Genomic DNA, 27,033 nt, shown 5'->3' with positions numbered 1-27,033 from the left:
AGAACTAAATTTATATCCTTAATGGAAGGAGCATCAGCAAATTCACTAATTCAGAAAAGAATTAGCAGATGCTCCAATATCTAATACGAGTAGAAAGTTTTATATTGAAATTGTTGTTCTGTGAAAAATCTTTTCTGGGCAAACTGGTCAGAAAATTCATGAAACGGGCAGTCTTCTAAAACAAGCTCATCATTTCTGTTCATCTTAATGTCATTACAGCAAGTTCCTTCGTAGGATTAAATTATTTTTCTTACAGTAGTCACCCACTGCTTAAAAAAAAATAAGAAAATCATGTACCAATACAGCATGGGAGATCAGAAAAAGAAATGTTTTGTGTCAGTTTTGTACTTTTGTAGCATAAAGTAGAATGAAAAAAACTGCATGGAAAAACTATATATTAATCTCGTTATGTTTATGGGTTGATACCACCTATGAGGATAAGCTATTTTGCACATTAAGTGGTAATGAAAGCTAGCTCTTACTGTTCCAAATGAACAGTATTGTAATTCCCAAGGTAGTTAAATCAATTCAGTGCCTAGATTTGAGTGCATTTTATGAGGAAACCTCTCAAGTATTTTTGAAAGTGAAATTACATATATTTTTCTATTGGTCGCATGGGTAGATAATTGCTAGAAGCACATTGAAAATGCCTTTCAGACATCTTAAAGAAATGCTTGTATTTCCACTTTTGTACAGATTAAATGAAATAATAATGAAAGCAGCAAAGGATCTGTCTAAACCCTCTCTTTTGTTTTTACCCTAATCCCCAGAGTGTCATCTGTATCCCTAAATGAATTTCGTTTCTCCTTTTTCTCTTCTTCTGGTCCTGTCCATTCTTGTTTCTATCAAGGTCTTTACCCTTTCAACTCAGGAAGAGTGACTGGGACTTGCTTCACAACTGTTTATTAGTTGGAGAAGTTGCTACTGAGCATAGAAAGGTACTCTCTCTTGCTCCTAGGCTCATCTCTTTACTTTTACAGTTACCAGCTTGGAAAGCTAGAGATTCAGGATGGTGATTGAACCTGGGTCCAGTTTGTTTCTGGATCTAGCTAATTCTTGTTTTATATTTTCTTCTGGTTTACAGTTTTCTCTGTCTAATTCAGTTTTCTTAATTTCTTTAAGTTACGGAGCAGCTCCTGTGAATCTCAATATTAAGACAGGAGGACGAGCTTATGGATCTTCTTCTGGTAAGAAAATTTACACCATGCTATTACTAAAAATGCAAAAAAAAATCAGTAGCAATGCATAGTCTGTGTCTGTGTTTGCTTGTTTGGCCTGTATTTGTTTAGTTAGAGAATTCTCGCAGAATGTTCTAGTGTGAGGACAGACTTAGACAAATATAAAATTATTAGCGTTCTTAAATTGTTCAATGCTTATTGCTTTGTTTTCATTAAGTGCATCTGAAACCTTGTTCTATGTACGTGTTTTTTTCTCTCTTGAGTGGCATTCTTTGCAGAGAGTGGACAATTATAATTTATTTTTTCATTATTTATTCTTAATCAGGCAATCTTACACAGTTGGGTTCTCCGGGCATTTACTGCCATTATTTAAAGTAAATGTAGTTATGCAAATAGTTCTCTAGTCTTTGTTTCCTGAACAATTTATTTGCGTATCATCCATGGTTAATGGCATAAATATTATTAAGCTGATAACTATCAAAATTGATACATAGGAAGCCTGTCATAGTCTTTTTATCATCCATCTGTAAATTGTCTAGTTTGCATAGGCTACCTGTAAAAGGAGCAGCAGAGTTAGAGGTATTCCTGGTGGTGTAAAATAAGTGATTCTTGCGATCCAGGAGTTCATAAAGTTAAGTTGTGGTACGTGTGTTTACAGGAATACGCAAAATCGGAGTTCAAGGTGGAGAGAATGTGTTCACTTCTAACTGTGGGACTACAGTAAAGCTTTCTGTGCTTAAAACTCATTTTAAAGGGTTATTAATGAGTGGACTCTTTAAATAGTCATCTGTTGAATTCAGGTTTTTGTACTTACATGTTGTTGTCTGTATGGCTTTGCATGAAGAGTGATTTTGATGCATAGGGGACATTGGAGGTTCTGAAAGCATACAATTGTTTCAGATGAAGGAAATAGCCTTCCTTTCTGAAACTTCTTGTTTGGAATAAATCTGGCTTTTAATTTTTATTTCAAATGTTACAACTGTTAGAACTCTTCTTAGCAGTGACACAAAGTTCTAACTTTCTAACTTTTCTTCACAGGTGTAAAAGTTAAAGGGGTGGATCTAGATGCACCAGGGAGTATTAATGGCGTGCCACTTCTGGAAGTAGATTTAGACTCTTTTGAAGATAAACCTTGGAGAAAGCCAGGTAATGCTATAGTTTATATTAGCTGATATGTATGTATTTAGAAGGTTATTTTAATAATAATTCCTATTTACTGCATGTAGGAATTTTTACCCTACAGCTAGAAGGTACTGTACAATATGACTTACAAAAAGCTGGTAAGTTACCCGTTGCCTTTGTGTTGTACCACAGTGTGTGGGTGTGCCATGTTTCTTAGTATGCATCCCACACATATATCAGCAAAAAGAGACTGTAGGACATGGCTTTAAAAAAAAAAAAAATCACGTATATGCTGAAATCTCCTTGGGAATCTGTATGTCTGTGGGTGTTACTGCTCTTGATCTGTGCCATATTACAGAAGATAAAGCAGAAAGAAAAATAGTTTTAGCAGGTTTGAGCAAGCAGCTCAGCGAAACATAACAGCTTGTGCTTCTTTGTGTTTGTACACAGACATCCATAAGCCTTGAAGAAGGAGCTGGTACTGCATGGACTTCCTATGAGTCTCCCATGTATATTGTCCAGTTGGCTCAAATCATTAGGCCAGACTTGTCTGTGTGTTTTTCTATTGGCAGTATCTCTTGCTGCTGTGCATAGTTTATTTTAGTGTTTTTATACTACATTGGCAATGCAAGTAGTGTCTTCAGAATGGAACAGAAAAAGAAGCCTTTGATAATATTCTGGTGTTTGAACGTTTGACTATGTTTAATCCTTCTTACAATAGAAGTACTTAATGGCATCAAATTAAACTAGGAGTCAGTGAAACAAAGAGTCAAATACAGTGTACATTTCAATAGCGTGGCTTTGGGTCAATACCTAATCCATTTTGAATCTGTAAATAGAGATAAGTGTTTGGTTAGGAAAAAGAAAAGATGAATTTCGCAATGTCATAAAAACTCGTGCTTTTCTACTTAAAGGGGCTGATCTCTCTGATTACTTCAACTATGGGTTCAATGAAGATACCTGGAAAGCTTACTGTGAAAAACAAAAGAGAATACGAATGGGTCTTGAAATTTTACCAGTTACCTCAACCACAAATAAAATTACGGTAATTACTACAACTTCTTTTGTGGTATTCTACACGCTTTTTTTCCCTGTAAAGCTGCTTGTGTGTCATAAGCTTGTTTTGCCCAGTTCAGTGCTTTTGTTGTAAAGTTTGCACCTGACTGCCCACCCCTAAGCCTAGAATGTTCTTGTGTTGCTTTTCTGGCAATCTGTGTGGGTAGTGTCACAGTCTAGCTACAGCTAGATCGCATCTGTACCATTACTCAGAATGTGGCCCATGAGTTAAGAGTTGTATGGTATCTTAATGGGCAATGTGTTATTTAACTTAGGCTGAAGACAATGCTATGGAAGTAACACCAAGTGCAGAGATTCTCGATGGCAGATACCATCTTTTTAAGGTGAATTTTAGTAAACTTTTGTTGGTTGCTCTCATTTTTGTCGAGTATTGCTTCCCATGCCAACACAGACTGATAGAAGAAAAACCGAAAAGGATGCAGCCATTATTTCAAACTCTCATCTTACATCGGTGACTTACTGCATATGTCACAAAATGCTGAGTAAAAAGTGTTGCTTTGTTCGTCATCCTTCTGCAAGCATGTGGGTTAGTGGCCTGGTGCACTAACAAATTTCCTAGCGAAACTAATTTTTCTTTATGCGGTGGTTTATTATTTTTAGATGTAGCGCATTTGTTTGTGCAGATTAAAGAATTTGCACAGATGTGCTGGGGAAGCTTTGTAGATTATAGCATGTTTATTTTTCCTTTGGCCTTGTAGCTTTTATTTTGTTTTGTAACACTTATCCTTGGCAACTCTGAGATGTGGAAATCAATCTTTCGTATTTTCCTGTTGTCCTTTTGAGATTAGATAACCATAAATCAAGTTATATATATCATCTTTCCATTAGGAAATGCTGATTTGCAGGGAGCAGAAAAATCTGTTTGACAGGATTTATCTTTAGAATTGAACATTGCTTTCGACTTCTTATTTTCTAAAATACTCTTTTGTTTGACACTAAAGTTAAAATACAGAGGTTATTTATTTTGTTCAGTATGCAGACAGTTTTGTTCTTGAACTCTCATTAAACTAACTTGGAACTGTTTGTTGCTTTCTTCTGTATACTCCTGTAACAGAAGTCTTAATTGCAGACGGGTATTTTTGGTATCATTTGTTTCCCCTCATATACTACTAGAGGGCATCCAGATATTTTAACTTTATCTTAGCAAGAACAGATCAGAAGCTTGTGGGGCTACTTGCCTTCCTCATTTGTCGCAATAATAGTGTTATGGAATGGTGGAAATGCTGGATAGTGGGAGTTAGGATTTTTCATTGTAGCTGATGACTGAACGTACTCTCAAATAAATGTTTTTGAACTTCTGTCCTGAAGGAAGAAGGATAAGTATTCCAAACCAAAGCTTCCCCTATTTCTTTCTCAGTATTGACTCTCTGGAGTTTCTGGAGGTCCAGTGATGAAACAGGACAGATAATTGTGTTGCAGGAGTTGAAGAAAGAGCTTGTCATGCATTTTACAAGGAATGTGCATATAATTTGTATTTTGTTAATAATTATTTCTATTCTTCTGAAATACGAAGTCTCACATCGTTTGGATGAATCTTCTATAACTGACAAAAACTATCTCCTACATTTTCAAGTTACTCATTAATTAATAGAAATCTTACATATTTTTTCATGTAAGTACTTAAACCGCACCTGATATTTTAATATTAAAAGGTTTTCATATTTCTGGATACTGAAGTTAATTCAAATTTTAAGGCATCTTAAATACTTATGTGTTTTTGTGGATTTGCTACAGAGGTGTCTGTGATTAGAAATGAGATCCTGCAAAAGCTTAGAGTTTGCTTGCCTACAAAAGCTGTGAGAACAGAGTCCATATGATGTTATATCATGAATGATCTAACTGGATCTCTATACAGTAATTAGTATTTATTGCTACTTATGAAACTGTTAAGATACCAGGGATTTTAGATAACTAAACATCCAAGTTAAATGAATGCAAAATGCTTTTATGGTTTCAGGATTACTTCTGTGTGTGAGTGTTGTTAAAAGACTGTTCCTTTTAAGTTTAAAAGGTTGGGGTTTTAGTTGTCTTAACGATTAATACGTTTTTGGCTACTAGCTTCAAAATAGTTTCGTTTGTTTGTTTGTTTGTTTTCACTTGGAAGGGCGCTTTATTTAAAAAATAAATAAAATATTTGTGGCTGTGTGGTTGATCCAGTCAGTAGGAGTGTCTGTAAAAGCTTAGCCTGTACAGCCTTGTCTTTAATGCTAACCCATGTAAGTTTTTCTTTCATATTTGATGTGCTGTTGAAGACAAACAGTACTTGAAGTAGTTGCTCTAAAGCTCTTGCATAGTTTTAATAATGTCTGTATGGAATTTTGCAGTACTGCAGAAACAGCAATATGCTTTTAAAGTATTTAATCCAAACTAATGGAAAACCTTGTAATGTTGGCATAATCCAGAGCATGAGGTGACTATTCCTGGTATGACTGGGAAATTAAGGAGTTACTAGATGATCTTGTCAGTAAAGCAGACAGAATGGCTTTGCTTTCTTGTCTCATAGTTTACTGTTGGGTAGAAGATGTAGTAGATAATTCTGTCATTAAGATTATGGAGTTGGGTTGGTTTGTTTTTGTTTTTAATCATTTCGCATCTTTAAAAATTAAGATGTTATTTTGTTCATACAGGAAATTCTCCAAGAAAATCAGTTGGGTCTGTTGTTCACGTCCAAATCAAATAAGTTGAAAATAAATATTAAAACTGTATGATTTTTGCTAATAAATTGTTCTCTGGCACATTGCTTCTTATATATACTAAATACAGTACTTAAGTTATATAGTCTTTTAAGATATAGTATTTTATTAGCTGTGCAAAGGTGTTAGTTCTTTTTAAATCTGATTAAGGTTGGACTTTCTTTTTGTGTTGGCTATGTGCTGTGTTGAGTGTTGGGGCTACTATACTTCTGAGTTAAACTGACGATAAAACAAACTAATGATAAAACGTTATTTTGAAGGTACAGCAGGGCAGAACTGGAAATTTGGAGAAAGAGTTGGCAGTGCAGTCGACCAAAGCTGATTTCACATCTCCTCCTGCCTTATTCAAATCAGGAATTCCAACAAACAGGTCAGTTAGACAGCTGTAACTCAAGACCAAAACCCTTTTTATGCTGTTACTTCTGTGTATTTCAACTTCATGATTTTTGTAGGAAGAAGACAGAATATGTTTCTGTAATAGGTAGAAGTGGTAGGAAGAGCGAGCTATTCTAATCACTTTTAGCTTTCAATCACCTTTACACAGGAATACCATGCTACCTTCTTGTCGGTTCAGAAAATAGAAAGTAGAAGGAGAGGGGATAAGATCATCAGGACCAAGTTACAAGGGAGCTATAAAAATCCAGATGTTGATGTATGACACCATGTTGTCTGTGTAGAAGGAGATTGGCCAACAAAATGTCTCCAGCTAGTGTCTTTTCCTCTGTAGCTTTGGGTATTAGCTAACACACCTTTTCAGTTAACCAAAATTGCATTAGGCAACTATTACTTCAACAATTGGAAGGATTCCTGGAATCCATTCTTCTTCCCGTAAGGTAGCTTTAGCTTCTCCATATTTGCATATTTTACTGCACTTTCTTTGAAATGGGAGGATAATGTCTTTATTAGAGTTTCTTCCCCTCCTTCTCCCAGCCCCAGGCTTTAATAAGTTCTGTTCTTAATTGTAAGCTGCTGCTACTTGATACCTGGCACTTAGCTGAGAATGAATCCGTGCTTCTGCTTTACTTTACTTATGAAGTGATTTCATTTAGGAGTTTTGTTTTTGTGTGAATTAAAAGTCATTGCATTGTACGTCATGGCAAGGGAAGTAGAGCAGGTTGTATGCTCTCAGCAATTTAAAGATTAGTGTCTGTGACTTGCTTTTAGTGGAGCATCCATAAGTATCTTGACTAACTCAGGCACTCATGTTTATTTATTCCACCCTTTTTGATTCAGTTTAACACCCAAATATGTTTGTCTTGGTGGGGAGGAGTCGTACTTGATCCTTTTGCTTGCATTTCCCTTTCACTCCCCTCCAGCTGGCCTAAATTTTTTTCTGACCTATTAGGTTTTTAGTAGATTTTAGTTGTTTTATATTTTTTTTCTTTGTCTGAGAAGTAGTATAAGTCTTCCACACTTTGTACTGATCCTGTAATGATGTTTTGAATTTTCTTTTCTGAATTGCTTCTAATTTGTGGTGTTATAACGGAGTTCTCAAAATTGCACGTTATGTTCACAGGGAAATGATTCAAAGTCTGTATCTAGTACAGGTCTTACAGGATTTCCAGTCTTGATGCATCTCACTATTGGACAGAGAAATCTCTGAACTCTTTAGAAAGTAGTTTCTGACTGGAATATTAAAATACAGCTAAGCTTAAATTTTGGGAAGAATGCATTGTGTAAACTGTGATTCTGTGAAATTTGCTTTTATTGTGAAAAAGTTTAATACTTTAGGGTCATACATGTGCATGGTATAGAGTTCAAAAGTAAAATCTTTGTCATATAGAATAAATATATCTTACTATAGATATCTTTATACCATACCTTTATCTGCTACTTTTTTTTCCTGCCTGAAGCTAGCAATTCCGAGTTTAAGTGACAGTCTTTCAGATTTTTTAGAGATTCAAAGTTAGTGTACTGGTTGTTAGTCAGATTTTTCCTCAGAAATGTCAGGCTTGTCTTGTTTTATTCCAGGAACTGAGTTTACCTTGTATAGGTTTCCCAACCTTTGCTTTCTTTTAAGAGTGCAAAGCCAGTAAATCAATTTGGTCTGTTGCATAGCTAAAGAGGAAACAAGACGAACATTTCCAGTTCTATCATTTGTGCATTCCAGTGGTTAGAATAGACAATCTTATATACGTTTAGCCTGAGTACTGTAATTGTAGGTGGTTACAATGGCAAAGCTGACTTCTTCCCATATTTGATATCAGCTGTTTCGGCTGCATTAGATTAAGATACGTTCTTGTGTTAAGAAGATGGTGTTTACCAAGTGGTCAGAAGAGATTTTGAAAGAAAATGATGTGCTCAGAAGTGTAAGACTAGCTCAGCGAGTATGTCTTGACTGTTAGAGTATATGGATTATATACTTCTAATCAAGTGACTTCTCCAGAATACCATTACTGTTTTCTGTATATAAAAACTGCATTACTGATTTCTTTATAACCAGGCAGTGTTTGATGGGATCGGATTGTTTTCTTTAAAGAGCGTATTTTAGGTAGGCAGAAATTTTTCAACAATTCAGCTCTATGATAACTTAAAGTAATTGCCTTTATGCCATGCAGTAGAGCATTGTTGTGAAATCGCTAGAAGCATTTCTCACCTAGCAGTAAAATGTCTCAGCTTCTAGCAGTAGTTGATATATTTGGTGAAAGGGAGGGAAAACTGGTGCAAGTGGATATAGTCACGTTGGTGTGGAAATTGATAAGGAGCTGGGAATGAGGAGAAGAGGAATTCAAAGAGCAGGAAAGATAGACAAGAAAAGAAAGACCTAGACAATTTATCTCACCAGAAACAGCGCCTCTTCTCAGTCACAGACAAGCACTGCCTCCAGAAAAGCCAGTTCAGGCATCGGAAAGTGGCAGGAACGATATAGGAGGGCCGAATCACCCAAATTAAGGTAAGAAAAATAATAATCAGGGCATGGTCCTGATTTAGCATTTTAATTCCCCACTTACTAGTCAGGGCTGCCACATCACGTCATGGAAAATTTAACATGTAGATATTGCAGCACATATTTCCCTTTAGTGGGAAGTCAGAGGACAGATAGTGTTTTTTGCTGTTTGTTTGTTTGTTTGTAAACAAGCATTAAAATATTTTTGTGTCCATTTTTTTTTCATTTTAGTAGATGCTTACATACGATAGCAATCTAAATTTGGCCCCCATCCTCAAAATTTCTCAAAGGTCTATCAGGAATATTATTCATTACTAATACGAAAGCTGCATTTTACAAAATAGAATTATTGCTCACCAGCAAATAAAAGTTACTATTTCACTAGAATTGCTTCCTACCTGTTTTATTCAAAGAAAAATTCAGTGGTTGTTCACACTGTGAAAGTCTGAGAAATTGTGCTTGAGTTTATAAACAATCACAGTCTTAATCTGAGTTATTGGTTGTTTAGGAATGAAACTTGAACCTCTTGTCTTGATTTTTTGGTAGTTAGGGCTGCTGAATTGCATTAAGTGTTGTGTAACCCTGAAGAAGTTAGAGCATAATGGCAGTGGTTTAGTAAATGCACATCATACGCAAGCAACATAGTATCGAGTAGAATGCTTGTTCACTAGATGCAGTTAAGATTTATTTTATGCTTGGTCACTGTTAAGGTTAAAAACTGAAGGAATCTCTTTTGAGCATAACATTTTATGGATTGTGAAGAGAATTTGACATATTTCAAAACTGTCCTAACTAGCCAGGTCATTGAGATATCTTGCTGTTTTGTAGAGCAGTACTTGTCTTTACATCATTTGTCAGGGCCTGTAAGATAGTATTTATTTAGTAGCAGAGGAATAAGTAGAAGTTTCATTTAAAAGCTGGATGCAAAAACTGGCATTTTCTCGTTACTGTAATATCTAGAACAGCTCCTTATCATAGAACTTGGTTCTGTCAGATATTGTTGGTTTTTTAACTCCTATTTATGCTATTTTGGGTTACTGCTAAAGAGTACATTGCATGTAGATGGATTTTGCTTTTAGAGAAATTAGCCAGTTCTTCAGCGTTCTCTGTGCTTGGGCCTTTCTCTAAACAGATTTTTTAATAGAAAATGGATTTGTGATATGTCATTACTATGAAAAAATACAGGTTTCTTCTGTTTCATGAGCTGGCCTTGCAAGATTAATGATGAAAATTCCAATAGATACTGAATTATTTTGAAGAAATGTCTGTTCTGTATATAAAAATCAAAATCTTGCTTATAGTGTTAAATTTGTTTGCTTTTTTATATCCATCAGTAGTAAATAAGCTCAAAAAAGTTGAGAGTGTCCTCAAGAGGAGGAAAATAAAAGAACAAATTGCATAAACAGGATAAGAAGGAAGATAGGAGGAAAGTTTTCTAAAGTCTAGTATAATTCTTAGTTCTGTAGTCTGGTGAATAAAAGTGGCATCCAGTAGTTAGACTTCTTTTGAATTCTGGAAAGTGTTATTTCAAAATACAGTTCATTTTTTTTTACCTTACAGGTGGTGGAGATAAGAACTGATTTCTGAAGCTATGTATTTAGAAAATTGCTTTTTTTCCCCCTTCAATTTATTTTTGCTGTGTAAAACCTATATAAGCTCTGTTTGCCATAAGAGATAGCTTTCTGAATTAATTCTCCAGGGAGGGCAGTCTTCATAGTGTGAATAGCTCATAAATAACCATTTGTTAATTAGAGTGAAATCATGCACTGAGTTGCTGGAATGTCCCTTTTAAGCTGTACTTTGCGTGAACTCTGCTGTGGGTTCGTGTGTGTCCCACACGTGTGGATTGCCTTTTATGATCGGGTGTATCCATTGGGATTGCGTCTGTATCCCAGGTGCCCTGGTTGTATAAGGGGCGAACCAAGTCCTTTCTTTTCTTTGCAGATAGCACTGTGACAAACCTAATAATGCCTGTTTAACTTCTTATCATTAAGCCAGGTAATAATTGGCTGAGCGGTCTTTGAAATTTCCCCACGTGCCAGTTTGCTATGACTTAGTCAAGATCCAAGGCTTCATATTGGCCCGTCTTAAAAAGCTGCTCAGCTGTTGTATCCTGGATGCTTCAGATGCCTCTTCTGTGTAAGTGAAGATAAAAGTTTTTGACGGAGGTGTCGTCTGCTCCATTTGCAAATGAACATACCCCTTCTTTTATTGGATCTCAAGCTCTTCTAACAGAGTACTTCGTGCAATCTTATTGCAGTCTAGGAAATAAAGACTTTGTCAACTTCATGGTATGACTGCAAATTCCTGAACTCATCCCTCATTAAGGAAATGAAATCTTCTGGCTGTTGGATAGAACAATGGACATCAGGAAGTGTGTGTCTGTGTATTTGTAAAACACCAGTTCAGTGAGAACGAGTAGAGCATAGGCATACTCATCAGACTCCTGTCTGATACTGTTGCAGTGTTGGTGTTGATGCACATATTACTTTAATGCCCAGCACTCTTCCGTGGGTGTCCATTGCATGTTTTCAGCCTTGATTCAGGAGCTGCTGACAGTGTGCAAGTAGTGGAAGACAGGGCGAGTCTTAATTTGAAGTACCTTGCTACCAAGTGGAAGCCCTGTAAAACGGTGGAGTAAGCCAAGCAGTGAGTCATCCAAGGGACTTCTTGCTTTAGAAGAGACTTACCTAACATATAAAAGGGACTAAAGCTAGGTAAAATGGAAGTTTTCTTGGGTAAGGTTTGAGATAATTAGATAACGTATCGATGCTGGAGGAAAAGCAGTGTCTTAGAACTCTGAAACCAAATGGGCTGTCAGATTGAAGAATGAGACAAAGTTTTCTTGTTATACAAAAATTTCACTTGTCCTTTTTTATTTTGTTTTAGTGAAACGTGGTTGGTTTAGCAATTATTTTATAATACCTGCATTTGCAATTTAGTTACTAAAACAACAATCCAGACAAAGTACAGCCATGCTGGATTACCATGTAAAACGGCAACTGGGGAGGATTAGGAAAGCGGGTGTTGATTATTTCAGCACTTAGGTTGAAACAATCCAGAAGCCTTGATTTCTAGGCTGGGACGTTAGGATCAGAGAATTTCTTCAACTTGTATTATCCTTTGAGGGGCTGCTGTATAGCGTACGTCACTGTAATTTGCGGATGTGTTGTCGGACTCTTGTACCATTGGATCTCTTTTTTCCTCCAAACTCTTGTGCTTAATGAGCTTGCTTTGAAATCCAGGAGCTGTAAACCCAAATATTGCAGAGCACTGTCGACAGGGCATTTGGATCATCCTCAATGTGCAGTCTTCCAAGGAACTTTCAGCTGTTTTCCCAGCTATTTGCATTAATCTGTTTAGTAGTCAACTATACTACTAGAAAAAAATAAGAATCAGGAGCATCTCTTCTAAAAACTAGAAGTATTTTTCCTTTCTTTCTTTGCATTTCTATTCTGAAATTTTCTAAAAGCTTTTCCCAGTCTTTCATCTTGCTCTGTATCTTGCTGTTGATAAATATTGTCAATTTTCTTTACTGTGATATTCTTTATAGGTGTGGCACTGATGTACCTTTGTTTCTCTCGTCCATTAGAAGTGTAATTTTATACCTTGTTTTCTAATGGAGTTGACCTAAGTGCATCCTGTTTTTTAACCTCTTTTAGAAATTAATTGTGGGCTGCAAAGCAGATGGGTATTATTGCTTCTGTATACAAATTAGAATTTTAAATTCTGTAAAGCTAGGTTTCTGGATTTTTATTGTTTTGGGGCTGCAGACAGGTATGTTAAAACTATACTTTAGATTCTTCCTATCTTCAAAATACTGATTCCACATTGTCACAGAAACCAGGTTTTAGTCATAAGGGATGACATTCAGATCTTTGTCATACTGTTTTCTGGTCTGGCAGCTAGAATCCTTTATTTGAGAATCTTCCCAAGTGGCTGATTAATTGAAGATTTTGAGAGACTTGATTATGCTTCAAATGGTATTGCTTGTGTCCCATGGAATGCCATAGCGTCTTTACCATCAGTTTAACATTTTTATTCTGCTTTGAAAGGTTAAATACAAAAAAAAAATAATAATGCACAGTTGACAGCTGTGTGGTGAAGAACTCAGATGCTCTTTCAGGCTTAAAGATACCTCTCTTAACAGACTGTGAGTACATAATGGGAGTTAAGAATTTTGTAGTAGGAACAGCTTCAGTCTAACAAGAATAAGTTCAATAGGTTGACTGGTTTGAAACTGAAGTGAGATACATTTACATCAAGAATTCACAAATTAACTCCAGCATTCATTGGAATAACTTACCAGGCATCATGAACTCTATCAGTAAACATTTAAATTCCAGATTGTGTTTTTTTTCTAAATAAGATGCAGTTCTTCAAATGAAAACTAACTAAAGGATTGTATATGGCCTTTCATATATAGCCATCCAGACAAGAGGGTCTGGTTTAGAATCTATAATTTTATGTCTGCAGATTTCCTGACATACTGATGCCAGTACTCCAGGTTTCTTCTCTGTCTCTCAACTTCTTTTTAGTTCTACTTAAAAGTGTTTTTATAATTGGTAGTAAAATACTGCTTTTTCCATGGTAGTTTTGTATTCCATTTTCCTTAGTTTGATTCACGTGGTCTGTATGTTGCTATTTACTGCAGCAATTGTTATGATTGTATAAAATAAGAACTTTAAGGTTTTCCTGATCCGTTATAGCCATAACTGCTTTATAGACAGTGCAAAAATGTTTATCATAAGAAAACAAAGTCAAAAATTTAAGAGGAAGGTAAGACTTACTGAGTTTGTTCCTGTGGCATTATCGCTTTGTAAAAAAAAAATACAATAAGACAGTGCTTGCTCTCGATCAGGAAATAGGCACGAGGTGTTCAAAATCTTGCTGTGAAGATGAAAATGAGATCCTGGTGTGAAGGCTTTTGACATGTTGGTCAGCATTCCTGGTGGAGCAGGATTGCCACATCTTTTCATCCTTATACTATATTTTACTCTTTTTAGTGCATCCGTAGAAAAAAAAATCACCTTTCTCCTACTTCAAATTAGGATTCTTTTCTTTTAGAATGTGGCACCAAATACAAAGTTTCTGAATTAACAGGCCTTTATGAAGTTTATCCTTACTTTACCAGAGCAGTTAATTTTTGTACATCAGTACTTCTGATGACAGTCTTAAAAAAGAGAGCGAAACATCAGGTTAGAAATACACGTATTAATCTGTATGATCTCATCAATACGTAAAGAAAATTCTGTTTGTCACAGTTGGCCTATTAATTATTGTATTAGTTTGTGATATTTTCATCATTGGAATAATAAAATACTGCGAACTCTACAAAGCAGAAATGAGAACGTGTGTGGGAAAATTGAAATGGCACCAAGGAGCGGTCAGCTCATCTGTGACTTTGAGAAATGTGAAACGTGCATCGATAGGAAGTGGAGAAGACGTAGTTGTTATCTGACTTGTGTATCTGGAAATTCTAAAATATATTTGGAAGAAAAAAATGAAACTGGGGGAGAAATTTAGCCCTCTGTAGTTATTAGTGCTACAGTTTGTTCAGCAGACCAAGGCTTGCATCCATCTTGTTTGCAGAGATACAAGTAGCTTGCTTTTAAACAGTACTTGGCAGATGAAAAACTTGAGGGAAGAAAAAAATAGTGGATTTTTGATAATATTAACTAAGATTAATTACTTCTTTTTATTAGAAAGAACCACAATGACTTATTTTAGGCTTCTTTTCTTTCCAAGTTTGAACCCATGAGTCTATTTATGTATTTACATTTAAATAGGGAAAAAAAATTCACAGAGGACAACACATGTATTTTTAAGGAAACATCTGTAGTCTTTCTCAGCAGAATCAGCTCTTGTTCTTTTTCTTATTAATGCAGGTGACTTAAAGGCAGTTCAGCTATTTTTAGAGAAAATCATTAATCTATAAGGGTTCATAAATATAAGAGAAAAAAGAAGGGGGGAAAGGAGTTGGAGAAATCAGCCCTAATCATCTGTAGTCGTAGGCTCTACACATTACCAGTTGGGAAGGAGATCATGGAATTATTGTTGCCACTTCCCAAAATGTCAGTTCAATTTCCAGTGTTAGCCAAAATAGCAAACAGAATCGTAGTTATCGTGACCAGTGGGGAACAAAATGAGAAAAATGATTATAATAGTACGTAAAGCTGTGTTGCACTGAGAGCTGAATATTATCTGTGGTTCTGTTTATATCATATCAGAAAGGTTATAGTAGAAGTGGGAGAGGTGCACAAAAAAGAGAACTAAATAATTAGAGTCACTTGTGTACGAGTAGAAGTGTGGATTAGTTCATCTTGGGAAAGAGATGACTGTGAAGAGATGCAACAGAGGTACCAAGAACGCTGTGGTGCCAGAGAACAGGTGTTTTTATGATGATGATTTTTTTTTTTTTTTTTTTTTAGCACAAGGACTGTAGGGCACCAAACACAGAAACAATAGCTGAAACAGGTTGCATCACTGGAGGTTAAAAGCACAAGTGTGTTTGTTCAAAAGAGATTGTGCAAATGCAAGTTAATGAGGGACTATTAAACGCAGTGCTCAGGTTGCATAGGAAGTCCCTAAATTTTTGATTGGCAGGAACTGGGAGGGAAAGTCTGTATATGTATGCTACTTTTCCTTCCTTCTTTCTCTAAAAATCCATTGCTAGCTACTTCTAAGGTAGGTCTTCTCAGTGTGTTATGTTCACATGTTGCCTGATTGGGTTGTAAGGGAGACTGAGGTGAGTCTTCTGCTGCTTCGTTGCCAGCTTCTTTAATGAAGGTGAACACAGCATTTAGCTATGCAAATGTTTTGTAGAGAGACATTTTGCATTTGGAAATCTGAGGAGCAGAAGTATGAATGACTGGTCTAATAACATTCCTTTGAATTTGATGCAATACTGTATATTCCGAGACAAGAGGGATGCCTGGTGATTTTCTTCAATATGTGCTGCAATATCTATAGTATGCATGGAACAGTTGGCTTATGTTTATTTCTGCCTCCTAACTTACCTTCATTTGGTCTTCCGTGGAATCCTCTGGTATGGTTTCTGCAGTTTAAAATTTATTTTTCATGATTAGTTTTAACTTTTTTACTTTAGATTTTTAAGAAGTTTGTTTAATATGCTCTCTCCTTACTGATGTTTTTTGGTGATCTCCCTGTATTATTCCTTATGTTTGTTGTTTTGTTTTTTTCATCACTGACAAAAGTATAGGTTTATTTTCTTATTGGGGATGGAAGGAGAATGCGGAGACAGTCATCCTTTATCCTACAGGAGTGTCTGCTGCATTGTTTTGTTCTACACACTTGCATATTTCATGAAATTTACCATATTTAATGTTCTTCAGAAAGTCTTTTATGTTTTGTACAGGAGAAAGAACTTGTGGCATTCAGAATAAGAGAAGTCCCTAACAATGTCTTCTCTCTCTTTCTAGTTCTGCTTGTTGATTCTGGTTTGTCTTGTGTTGCAGGCGATTGTCTGGCACAATAGATGTGATTGGACAGACCATCACTATCAGCAGGGTGGAAGGACGACGGCGTGCTAATGAAAACAGCAACATACAGGTTTTATACTGCAGATTTGCACACTATCTTCCACTAAAAGACATTTTTGCTTTCACCTTAGCTACTGATTAAAACGCTCCAATGTGTATAAATGAGAAAGAGAGAAGTAGCTTTAATTTCAGGAAGAAAGTTATGGTGGTTAATTGAAGTACATTAAGATGAAACATCTGATATATCTCTAAAGATAAATGTTTTAGTGTACTTGGAAGGAAATAAACAATCTTGCAGACTTACAGTCCAGGAGACAGCACCGTCTCTGCTAGATACGCATGGGATAAAGTTTTGTTTACTATATGATAAAGATAAATATTTAAATTGACTGTGTATTCCGCCCCTATTCCTGCCAGACACATGCTGAAAATCTCTTGATACACATTTGAAGAAATAGTCCTTTAGACATATGTTTTGAAGGAGTAAATTGTTGATTGTGCTTTTTTTTTTTTTAAATATACATAGTAGTATTTTACCGTAAGTTATAATACTAGTCATTATGGGCTTGGATTATCTTCAGAAAACAACTACATGTGTTAAGGTCAAACACACTTTCTCCTCTTGTGACTCTACCTGTGGAGAACAATCACGTTTGCTTGGTGCTCTAGCTGCGTTTCCATGCCAACTTAGGTTAAGGTTAAACAATGAAAATAATAATGGATTTTAGTGCTTATACTGAAAACACATCAGTGTGTTTTGCAGCTGAGCTTCTCACAGTGTTTTAAATAATCTAAAATCTTATTTTTTTCATGCCTTTTATATTGATTTTTTAAGAAATGTTTTGCTTTACATACAAATTTAAGATGGTTTGGGCCATATTCAGATGGCCTATATTCCCTCTAAAATCCTACGTTCATTGTACCCTAGTGGCCCTCAGAGGTACTTAGCAAGTGTGGGATACTGAACGCAGGGATTGAGGTAGAATTTAAACTGTCTGAATATGGCCCTTTAGGTGCATAAGTAATATATTCCTGATGTAGGAAAAAGAGGAAACCTGACTTCTACCCTTTTTACGTAGCAATTGTAACTATAGTTTGATATTTTACAGGTTCTTTCAGAACGATCTAATCCTGAAGTAGACAATTTTACCAAGCCACCTCCATTTTTCCCTCCAGGAGCTCCACCTACCCACCTTCCACCACCTCCTTTCCTCCCACCCCCTCCAACTGTCAGTACTGCTCCACCTCTGATTCCCCCACCAGGTAAATATCCTGCACCACATGCAATATGGGAAACGAGAGACTGATGCTTGATGATAGTGAATTAAAGACAGCACATGCCGTGCAGATTTGACTGCGTGTGTAGAATTTCAGAATTTTGCGTTGTACTCTCCTCACGAATATACCTGCAAGGCAGAAATGGAAATGGATGTCTTTACTTTCTCAGTAAGAGTAGCCACATGTAGTCAATAATTTCTTAAATACTGAACGTTGGCTCCTGTGTCCTTGAGAATGTTTGAAGTGAGAAGCTCTTTTCTGTGATTCAAATACTGTTAATGCTATTGAGAGGTACGTGTTAACAAATGATTCTGGAAACCTTTGAACTAAAAGCATGACATAACAAGAATTTGTGTCAAAAGTTGGATTTTCTGATGTCTAAGGTCCAAACACCAACGGAATCTTTAATTCCTATTTCCCCTCACAGTATCTCTGAATTCTTGGAAGTCTGGTAAGAAATGCATTTGTGCTGCATCTTTTTTTTTTTTTTTTTTTAATTAAAGATCTAATTAGCACTTGATCTTTTTGTCCAGCTTTCTGGGTCTGTGAATCTTAGAGAAATCAAAGCTTTTTGAAAACTCTGCTCATTGTTAAATATTTGGAATTTACTGATGCTTACTAAAATGAGAGCGCATCAAGGGCATTTGTGCAACTCGTGCAGCTACCTGAGTGTTGTCCTGTTAAGGAATTTAAGTTAAAAAGTAAAAAGTGAAAAGTCAAGATAGATGCAGAAACTTCGGGAAGTATCTGAGTAGGAAAATGAAGGGTTTGTTACATAAGAGGTGATGTCGTTTGGAGCCCCTTTCCTTGTTTTCTCCATTTGTTCCTTGTGTTTTTTCTTGACTTGTACTGAAGTCTTGTTGAACGTTTTCTTGCTTTTTCATTTGCTTATGGAATCTTTTAAAAGCGTCTTTGTTAATTCTCTCATGTATAAGCAAGGAAGCAACAATATTATTTCTGTACAGTGATTTTGTGTGGGACTCGATAGGATTTAAATCCTTTCCCATGGAATATGTTGATTTGTTCACTTGCTGGTGATCTAAAAACTATTAACTCCTGCTGCATGTCAAGCTCTGGCTCTCATCAGTGATCATTATGCACAAAATGATGCAGCCTAGGGTACAGAAGGGGGAAATATTTTAAAATGTTCTGAGTTACTTTGCGTAAATGTAAAAATACGATATCTGAAGAGAGAATATGCTACTGCTCTGGCAATTTTGTGAAGTTTCTTTATTGCTGAGGGAATAGAATGGAGAGGGATGTAATCCTAATGCTAACTAGTATTAAACTGTATTTAAAACTTTGATTATGGAATGCTTTGCAGGTTTTTAGGAAGTAACTATTATTATAATTGTAATTGTAGCACAGAAAAGCTGCATATGATTTAAAACCAGACAGGATTCACCCCCTACCACGAATGCTCCTGGTGCAGCAATGTCATAGAGCTGTGCTGTACTGTTCTTATCAAACCCCTCACCTGTTGAGCTTTCTAAAGGTGAAAGAAATGCACACATGTTACAGATCTAGCAAGCAGGTTTAGCTTTAGTCTTGTGTTTTGCAGACGGGTTTATGACATACACTTGTTCAGAAAGTCTCCTTCAACATCCTTCCGTGCCTCAAGTGGATTTGAAAATAACGATTAAGAGCTGTGGATTTAGTTTATTCAGGGCTGTGTTTTAATTGTGCTGTTGCCAGCTCTTTATCTTCAAAGCTGTTCCTAAAATAGAATCTGCCATCCCTCCTAAGTTCAGTGGAGGAGGAGGGAAGAAAGCCCATTCTTACCGAATATTAAACTGGGACTACTTGCCAGAAAATTTAAGTATTCCAAATATAAAACATCCTCCAAAAGCCCCTTTGAAAAAGGATCTTCCTTTGAAGTTAGGTCTCGTTCTGAATTCATTCACTCTTGCGATTCAAATCTTCTTTGAGGAATGAGTCCTGGAATTATTCAAATGGCCAAAGCCAGAAAATTCTCAAGTACTGCTAGGAGATCGGTGGCTGTTGCAAACAATGTGTTGGTTTTAGTTTTCGTGGTTTGTTGCGATGTTGGATTAATGTAAATCTAAAGAAGAATGTGGATGCCTCTGTTTAACAGCCTGCTTAACAAGTTTAAATGTTGTTTTATGTGTTGTGGTTTAAGCATACAGTTGACGTATTTTTGTGTGACATGTATTTTTGAGATTAGGAAAAACTTACTGTGAAGCATTAAACTTGTGTTGCATGGTTTTGGGAAGTTTGACTGCTTAGGCTTCCACCAAAGCTTAGCAATTAACTGTACGGCTGCTCAGCCCATAGTCTAAGTGTACTCTTTTATCTTGTGATGAGTAAGAGACAATTTGGCTTAGTTTAGCCTGACAAAAGAAGTTTTTACTGAGTTAAGTTGTACTACGTAGCTGTGGGCTATTACACAGTTCAGCTAACTTGCAAAAATGTTGTGAAGTCAGGGCAGCATTATCATGCTTGATTCCTTACTCAGCAAGCATAGCACATGTGTCATTGCTTTCCTTTAGTAAAACCTACTTGGTGTTCTCTAAATATTTACCAGCCTTGAGTTGGTAGATTGGGATAGAGTGTCCTGAAAGCAAATTTGAGCACGTTAGGTAAAATTCTGCGCTGATGCCGTTTAGATTGCTTCTGACGCACCTCTGAATACTTAGGTTTTGTCCAGGCTTATCCTTGTGGTACTGCAATGCAGTGAGGTGATCTGTGCTAAGCTTCCTTCTTACACTGATACTCAAGTATAGTTCCTACATTACAAGAAGTGACTCAAGATGTCTTTTTTCTTGTTTCTAAAAAGAATTAATTGGCTGCTGATGATTCGAGTATGTTTTCATACCTCAAATATGTTTTCACTGCATTAATAAAAGGCAAAGTAGTGAAGAGAATTTTCCATTACCTGAAGTTCACGATTTTTTTTGTTCATTGTTTTCTGTCACCTTCTTCTGTAGTGAAAAAGGCAAGGGGAAAACCAAACTTTTAGATCTTCATAGTAATGCTTGCTAACTTGGAATATAGGATAATGTTCACTTCACTCTGATAGCATCGAGGAAATTAGCTTCCATCTTAAAATGATATAACTGTTAATCAAGATTTTTAAAAAGTTCATCAAAATTTTAGAGGAAAAAATGCCTTTGTTTCTTCAGTATAATATTCTGAATTAACCAATTCATTAAAATTATTTGGACATCCAGTCGGATATCAGTTGTATTTAGTCTCTTTAAACTTTGTTCGAATGGCTCTCAAGTGAATTTTTTCATTTGGCTTGAAATCTTTTGCTGAGATTTTTATTTGTATTTCTGCCCAAGATGAATTTCTGAGGAATATATTAGTTGTTGAATCAGATTTTCATCCTCTCTACTGAGTATTAGCTGAAGCCTATCCAGGCCATTCTGTGCATGCTGCTAAGAGCCATCCTCAGTGCTAACAACATACTGTTTTTAATGCAGCAATTTAAAGATATTTTTAACATAAGGTATAGCTAATAAATAAATTAATTTGAGAGAATGTTTTGAGAACAGTGTTCTCAAGATTGCTAGAGTAATTTTGTCTTTTTTTTAATATATGTTCTATGCTGCAAGCTCATGAAGAGTATTTTAAGATGGACAGTTAATCAAAAAAGATGAATAGAAAATTCTTAAGCTACGCAACAGTTTGTGTTCCCAGTCTTCCTCTTTCAGATTTTTCAAGTAGATTTTTCAAACTCTTTATTATGTGATTTCCAGTGTTCTTAACAATGGTAGTACACACTGGAAATCTTGCGTGCTGGTCAAGTTAATGGTTGCTGCAGTTTAGAAGTTTTGCTTTTGGGGTTTATTATCACTTGATTTAAATTTTGGCTGAGAAATGAGGTTTTACACCTTCATGTTTGGGCAAGAATTTTATTTCATAATTTGTTTAATACTATTAAGACTAATGCTGATACGAATTCATGTCAGTGAAATCACCAGAAATCAGTGAAATTGATCACTCTTCCTCAGCTTGAATATTCTTTCATTCAGGGAGAGGTTAAAGAGGAGTAGTGGTCTCTTCTAGAAAAGGGAATTGGCCCTTCAGAAGAAGGAAGGAGGAAGGAGAAAAGGTTTAGATCTGTCAGAAAAACACACATTTTTTCTTTTCAGTTGGTGATTTGTAGTGTCTAGTAGAATCAAAGTGCTCTCAATTTTTTCTCAATAATAAGGACTGAAAGAGTTCAGAGAGCACGACTGTTTTATGAGTTTCTTGATTAATATTGCTCTGCCAGCTTACCACTTCGAACTGCTCCTCTATTTGCTTGTGTTTTATCCAAATTAATGCAAAATGGAGTTTTTTGATAGAGTTGAGAAGGAAGAGACAACTTGTTTGGGACTTTATGAAAGGTTAACTATTACTTCTGTTTCAGTAATGTTTCAGTAATTGCCTAATTCACTTACTGAAATATGCATAAATGGGATTTACCTCAAACTACCAATAGTTTCTTCTGGCCTCTTACAAATTTACATTTAAAAAATGCAGTGTTCTAGAAGATGGTCTGGAGTCATGTGAAATTAAATTCAAACTACTGCTGCTTTAGAAGTGAAGCTTTAAATGTGCAGAAAACCAACAGAGTTATAACAGTTTTTGAATGTGCATGTATTAAGGGATGCTCCCTTCCCAGATATTTACAAGAAAATAGAGTACTTTACATTTTTTTTTTTCCCTCCAAGTAGCAACTGAATGATTAATTGCAGTCTGGCATGGCATTGACTGAAAAGTCTGTAATGTTTCTTGTTGCCATAGTATTTTGTCCATGTGGACATTGTATTTCCTATACTAAGCTATTAAAGGTCAGGGGCCGATTACATTTCCTTTCATCTAGTTATGGAATATAAAATGAAGCAGATACGTTCTGTGGAGTATTACTTTCTTTCTGGATACTTAACATTTTAGGGTTATGGATTTACTTCTGATCTTCTTACAGAGAGTCATTCTTCATTATTTTTGTTTCTAATTAAATAAGATTCTTAAGAATAGTAATGTAAGAAGGCAGGTTGCACAAGGCTCGCATAAAAGCGTATTGGTAGGTATTAATGTGAAATCTTAATCCAAGAACACAGAAAATAAGTTATTCCTCTTGATCATGTATGCTGAGATAGCTCAGTCTGATTTTAGACCTACAGATGATAAACATAAACATTTACTATAACTGATACGTTATTTGTTGTCTTTTTAGGTATACCAATAACAGTACCACCACCAGGTAAACTTGCTTAGATTTTTTTCCACATTTGGGTAAAAAAAACCACACCTTCCTTGATGTACAACTTATCAAGTTTCTTTTAGTTATATGTAGATAAAAGTTTATAAATATAAAGTTGTGGATGTATGCTCAGTTATTTTGATGCAAGGCAGAAAAGTATGAAAATGTTCTTGGCAAGTGGATTTATCTGCCAGTTTCTTGAAAGTCTGCTTCTTTCTTCTCTTTCCATTTGTTTTTGCTGTTACGCATAAAACAGTTGTGATTTTGTTTATAAGGTATTGGTAGCTACTTAGGAATTTTCCTATGCTTCTCAGTTCTTGTATTTTTTAAGAATGACGTATTTAATTTAAACTGCTGATACTTAGAACTCTGCGTTTGTTAAGCTGGAAATATCTGTTTGACCAAATAAACTTATTTAGACATTAAGTGATAATGATTTGCATTACGCTCTCTGAAATGTGTTGGCCATTGCATGCCTAATCCAGTTCTTCTATGTTTTCCTACCACCCCCATTCTCCCCGATTACTTACTACAGGCTTTCCACCACCACCTGGCGGTCCTCCACCTTCCCTCATACCCACGATAGAAAGGTGATTATCTGTTTGAAATCTTACAAAGCAATATATTGGTATTCTGTAGCTGCAGTAAATTAGATATTAGGAAGGACTCTTATACTATCCGGTGGATTTTGTCTATCTGTGGGAAGACAGTTTCTGATTTTTACAGTATTTTTCCAGAAGTGTTACTAGTCTCACATCTTTGACATTTAATGTTGTTTTAAGTAGGTTCCTTGACCACTTACTAGCTTTATTGAGTTATGATACTGTATCAGTGCCAAGACTTAAGAACAAAGTTAAGGTAACAATTGTAGTCCTTAGTAGTCTGAAGAGTTATTTAGGTGAACCTTATAATTCACCTTACAGCTACCATATCCTTTTATATAAATGTAAATAAACAATTTGGCCACACATTCACACCCTCATAAGCTACCGGAAATGTCAGAGTTCTACAGAATCCAAATTTCTATTTCTGCTTTACTTGTAAATGTTCGGATTTAATAGGCTTAATAGTGTTTTTTCAATACCTGTTATATATATATGTACCTTAAAACAAAACCAAACCAAAACAACAGCAAAAAAGTGGTCAGCACAGCCCTCAAAATATTTATATTTTGCTGTAGGCCAAAACCAGGTCATATACAAAGCTCACTTAAGAAGATGGTGCAAGCCTCTTGCCAGTCCTTTGGATTTCACTGGAAGAAGGTGCACACATCTGTTCCTTTGAAATTGAAAATTCTGTTAACGTATACTCTACAGGATGATGATGGTAAATCTCAGAGAAAATCCTCATCTGATTTAATTTAGAAAAAAACTAACAATGCATTTGATGTGCATGAAAGTAAATTTATTATTTCCTAGTGACAGTTGTTGTGAGTGACTGCTGCTTCTGACAGTTAAGCAGTAGTCATTGTGTTTACTTAAGTAAATATTTATATAGTTTCTGAAACTGTGTGGAAAAAAATCCACTTGATTTTAGTACATGGGAACTAGATCTTACACCTTTAAGTGTTGCACTGTTGCAGTGGCCTTTCATTATTACTATATTTGTTTTGCTTTTAAACTAAACTAACCCCAGACTTTTTTTTATGTTGCGCTGCCTTGAAGAACAGAAATAACGTTCAGTTTAAATACAGCAAAGATAATTCATCCAAGCTATGTAGGAAGTGCTAAAAGTCATCAAAGAATTGTATGTTTGAATTATGTCCTGTGCACATATCATCCATTTTAACCTTCCTGTTTTTTGCCTACTTGAGTTGGCTACCTGTGAGAGAAGTCAGCATAGAAAATATGTAGTCAATTTAATACTTTATTTATAGAACTACACATTTGAAGTCCACCTGTTCATAGATATGCTCCATACCTACTTTTTAAGAAAGAGTGAGAATGGCTTCATTCACAAATGAGCACTTTCAGACAATTGGAGATCGCTTATCTCTGCACAGATACAGAACAATATTTGAAAAAGAAAATATAATGGAAAATACAAAGAAGAGTTCATGTTTAATACTTGTTTTGAAGATACTGATTTTCTTTTTAATTTTAAGAAGAGGTGAGAGAATGCTGTTGTCATTGGTATTAAAAAGTGAAGTAACATTTGTTGACAGACTGCTTTCTTGCTTTAATGCTCAAAATGGAAGAGTTAAATCAACTTATAAAAGATACTTTGTTTTAGTCTGTATGATGGTAAGAATTCAGTGAAATAATAACAACAGTATATATCTATCAATGGAATTAGCTTTAATAATAAAACTGGATTTTACATGTATTTTCTTCTCTACAGTGGACATTCCTCTGGCTATGACAGTCGTTCTGTTCGTGCATTTTCGTATGGCAGTGGTGAGTACGTTTGCTGGCTTTGAAAATTTTTGATCAGCACTCTATCAGATTGTTTGAAAGGCTTACCAGGATTTCAGCTGAGAGTCTAAACAGGTCCTTTTCAGTAATTCCTTCTGAAAGCTCATTGCCCACCGTTTTTACCTGATAGATAACTGTTGTGAATTTACCAGCTGCTCGTTAACACTGTCGTTTTCCTTAGTTGTATGCTGGATATCTTTACATGCTGCTTTTTTATTTTGCAGAATTGAGATTTAAAAAATAACGCATCTTACTATGGAGAGGGAGAAGTCAGGGAGAATTTCCCAAGAGCTGGTAGGATTTAGAAGGAGAGCAAGTACTATCTTGAGATATTGTCAGAATTTTAACCAGCAGTACCAGTAACTGAAAAATCTGAGTGACATACTTCTCCTTCGAAAAATTGTCTAAGATACTATAATCTTTAGCTAGCCTCTTGAAGAAGGGAATTTTTCATTTTTGATTAATGTTATAGGAAAAAAAATGAAGTTGAAAAACATCATCTTCTGGTGTTATAGTAAGAGTGAACTGAAATAGAAATTCCTGTTCTGTAGCACTGTTATGCTATAGATGCTGTTATGCAGCACATGGCTCTGCTTCTTGAGCCAAAAGAGTGATTGAAATACTAAAATACAATCTTCCTCATCTAGCCTAAATCAAAAGGTGAAGTGAGCGTGTTGCCAATTGCTACTTTTGCCTTCAGAGCATCTGCTATCCAGCCCCATGCCTGGTGCCTTTTCTCCCTGATGATTTTTCTGCCTCCTTGCTCTTTGTTTCCTATAGACTCTGGCTGCTGGAAGGAGAATTTGTAGGGAAAGTTCTGTCCAGTTCCAGGATGCAAAACGTTCAGCACAGATCAAATGTTCCGATAGTGTAGCTCCCAAATATCGAGAAGTCTTCAGAGGATATATGTAGATATAAATGACTTTTTGTGAATGGCTGGTCATTTCTTGGAGCTGGAGCAGATTTTGGAGTAACAAATGATACTTTGTTGACATCGAGGGGTTTCTGACATCATCAGTTTTCAAGTGTTTAAATTCATGCATGGAAGTTTGTTATGTTTTTCAAGAATTCCTGATGTGAGCAAACAGCTGCTTTATGCTAACTATTTTTTAGCAATAACTGAACTGTGTTTTGCTGAAATCGTAGCAAAAAGTAAAGCTGAGGCAGACAACTAACATGGCCTGGTTGACTAATTTGCTGAAGTTTTAACAAGTAATGTCATGCACAGTATCATCAGGAAAGGAGTCTTACGGTCGGTCATTAGTATGTACATTGCATCTAATATTCATCTAATATGCTGTGTTTTTCACTTTGGAATCTCTTTTGTTAGAATTTGTAATTCTGTCAATTACTGCCAGGGCCACAAGAATATTTCTAACTTTTATGCTGGCTTTCAGGGTGTTGGCATGGTTATATTGTTTCAGTATCTATATACAAAAGATGAATGTCATCATGATCATGCTGACATAGAATGTGAAGTTTCTTTGGCAGGGTTAAAAACTGATGTTTGCTTTTGTATGCTTATGGAGATCAAGCAGCACAAGAGAAAAAGGCTGAGAGTTAGAGGGACTTGTGGGTCTGAGAGGGCAACCAATGTTTTTTTTGTTGTTTCCTTAACATAGCTGATAGGAGATATTAGTCAAAGGTCCATAATAGAAGTCAGATGT

The 27,033-nt window shown here is 35.7% G+C and overlaps 1 protein-coding gene across 7 annotated transcripts in view; it reads left to right on the top strand.

Moving 5' to 3' along the window:
• FIP1L1 (factor interacting with PAPOLA and CPSF1) overlaps window positions 1-27,033 on the top strand; it is a 45,188-nt gene that overhangs the window by 7,356 nt on the left and 10,799 nt on the right. For 2 of the 7 annotated variants that reach the window (XM_035547759.2, XM_035547749.2), the window contains exons 5-15: window positions 1,123-1,187; window positions 2,217-2,324; window positions 3,215-3,345; window positions 3,632-3,700; window positions 6,331-6,440; window positions 16,436-16,529; window positions 17,569-17,722; window positions 18,165-18,188; window positions 22,926-22,952; window positions 23,488-23,542; window positions 25,293-25,348. In XM_035547759.2, the coding sequence (XP_035403652.1) occupies window positions 1,123-1,187; window positions 2,217-2,324; window positions 3,215-3,345; window positions 3,632-3,700; window positions 6,331-6,440; window positions 16,436-16,529; window positions 17,569-17,722; window positions 18,165-18,188; window positions 22,926-22,952; window positions 23,488-23,542; window positions 25,293-25,348 (893 nt within the window). The remainder of the gene's footprint in view (window positions 1-1,122; window positions 1,188-2,216; window positions 2,325-3,214; window positions 3,346-3,631; window positions 3,701-6,330; window positions 6,441-16,435; window positions 16,530-17,568; window positions 17,723-18,164; window positions 18,189-22,925; window positions 22,953-23,487; window positions 23,543-25,292; window positions 25,349-27,033) is intronic. The other 5 variants (XM_035547774.2, XM_035547767.2, XM_035547798.2 and 2 more) reach the window with 3 other exon arrangements.

This window comes from Cygnus atratus, chromosome 4, assembly GCF_013377495.2.
Source record: "Cygnus atratus isolate AKBS03 ecotype Queensland, Australia chromosome 4, CAtr_DNAZoo_HiC_assembly, whole genome shotgun sequence".
NCBI classification, from domain to species: domain Eukaryota; kingdom Metazoa; phylum Chordata; class Aves; order Anseriformes; family Anatidae; genus Cygnus; species Cygnus atratus.
The sequence above is the reverse complement of the archived record's forward strand: the minus strand, read 5'-3'. Positions and strand labels throughout refer to the sequence as shown.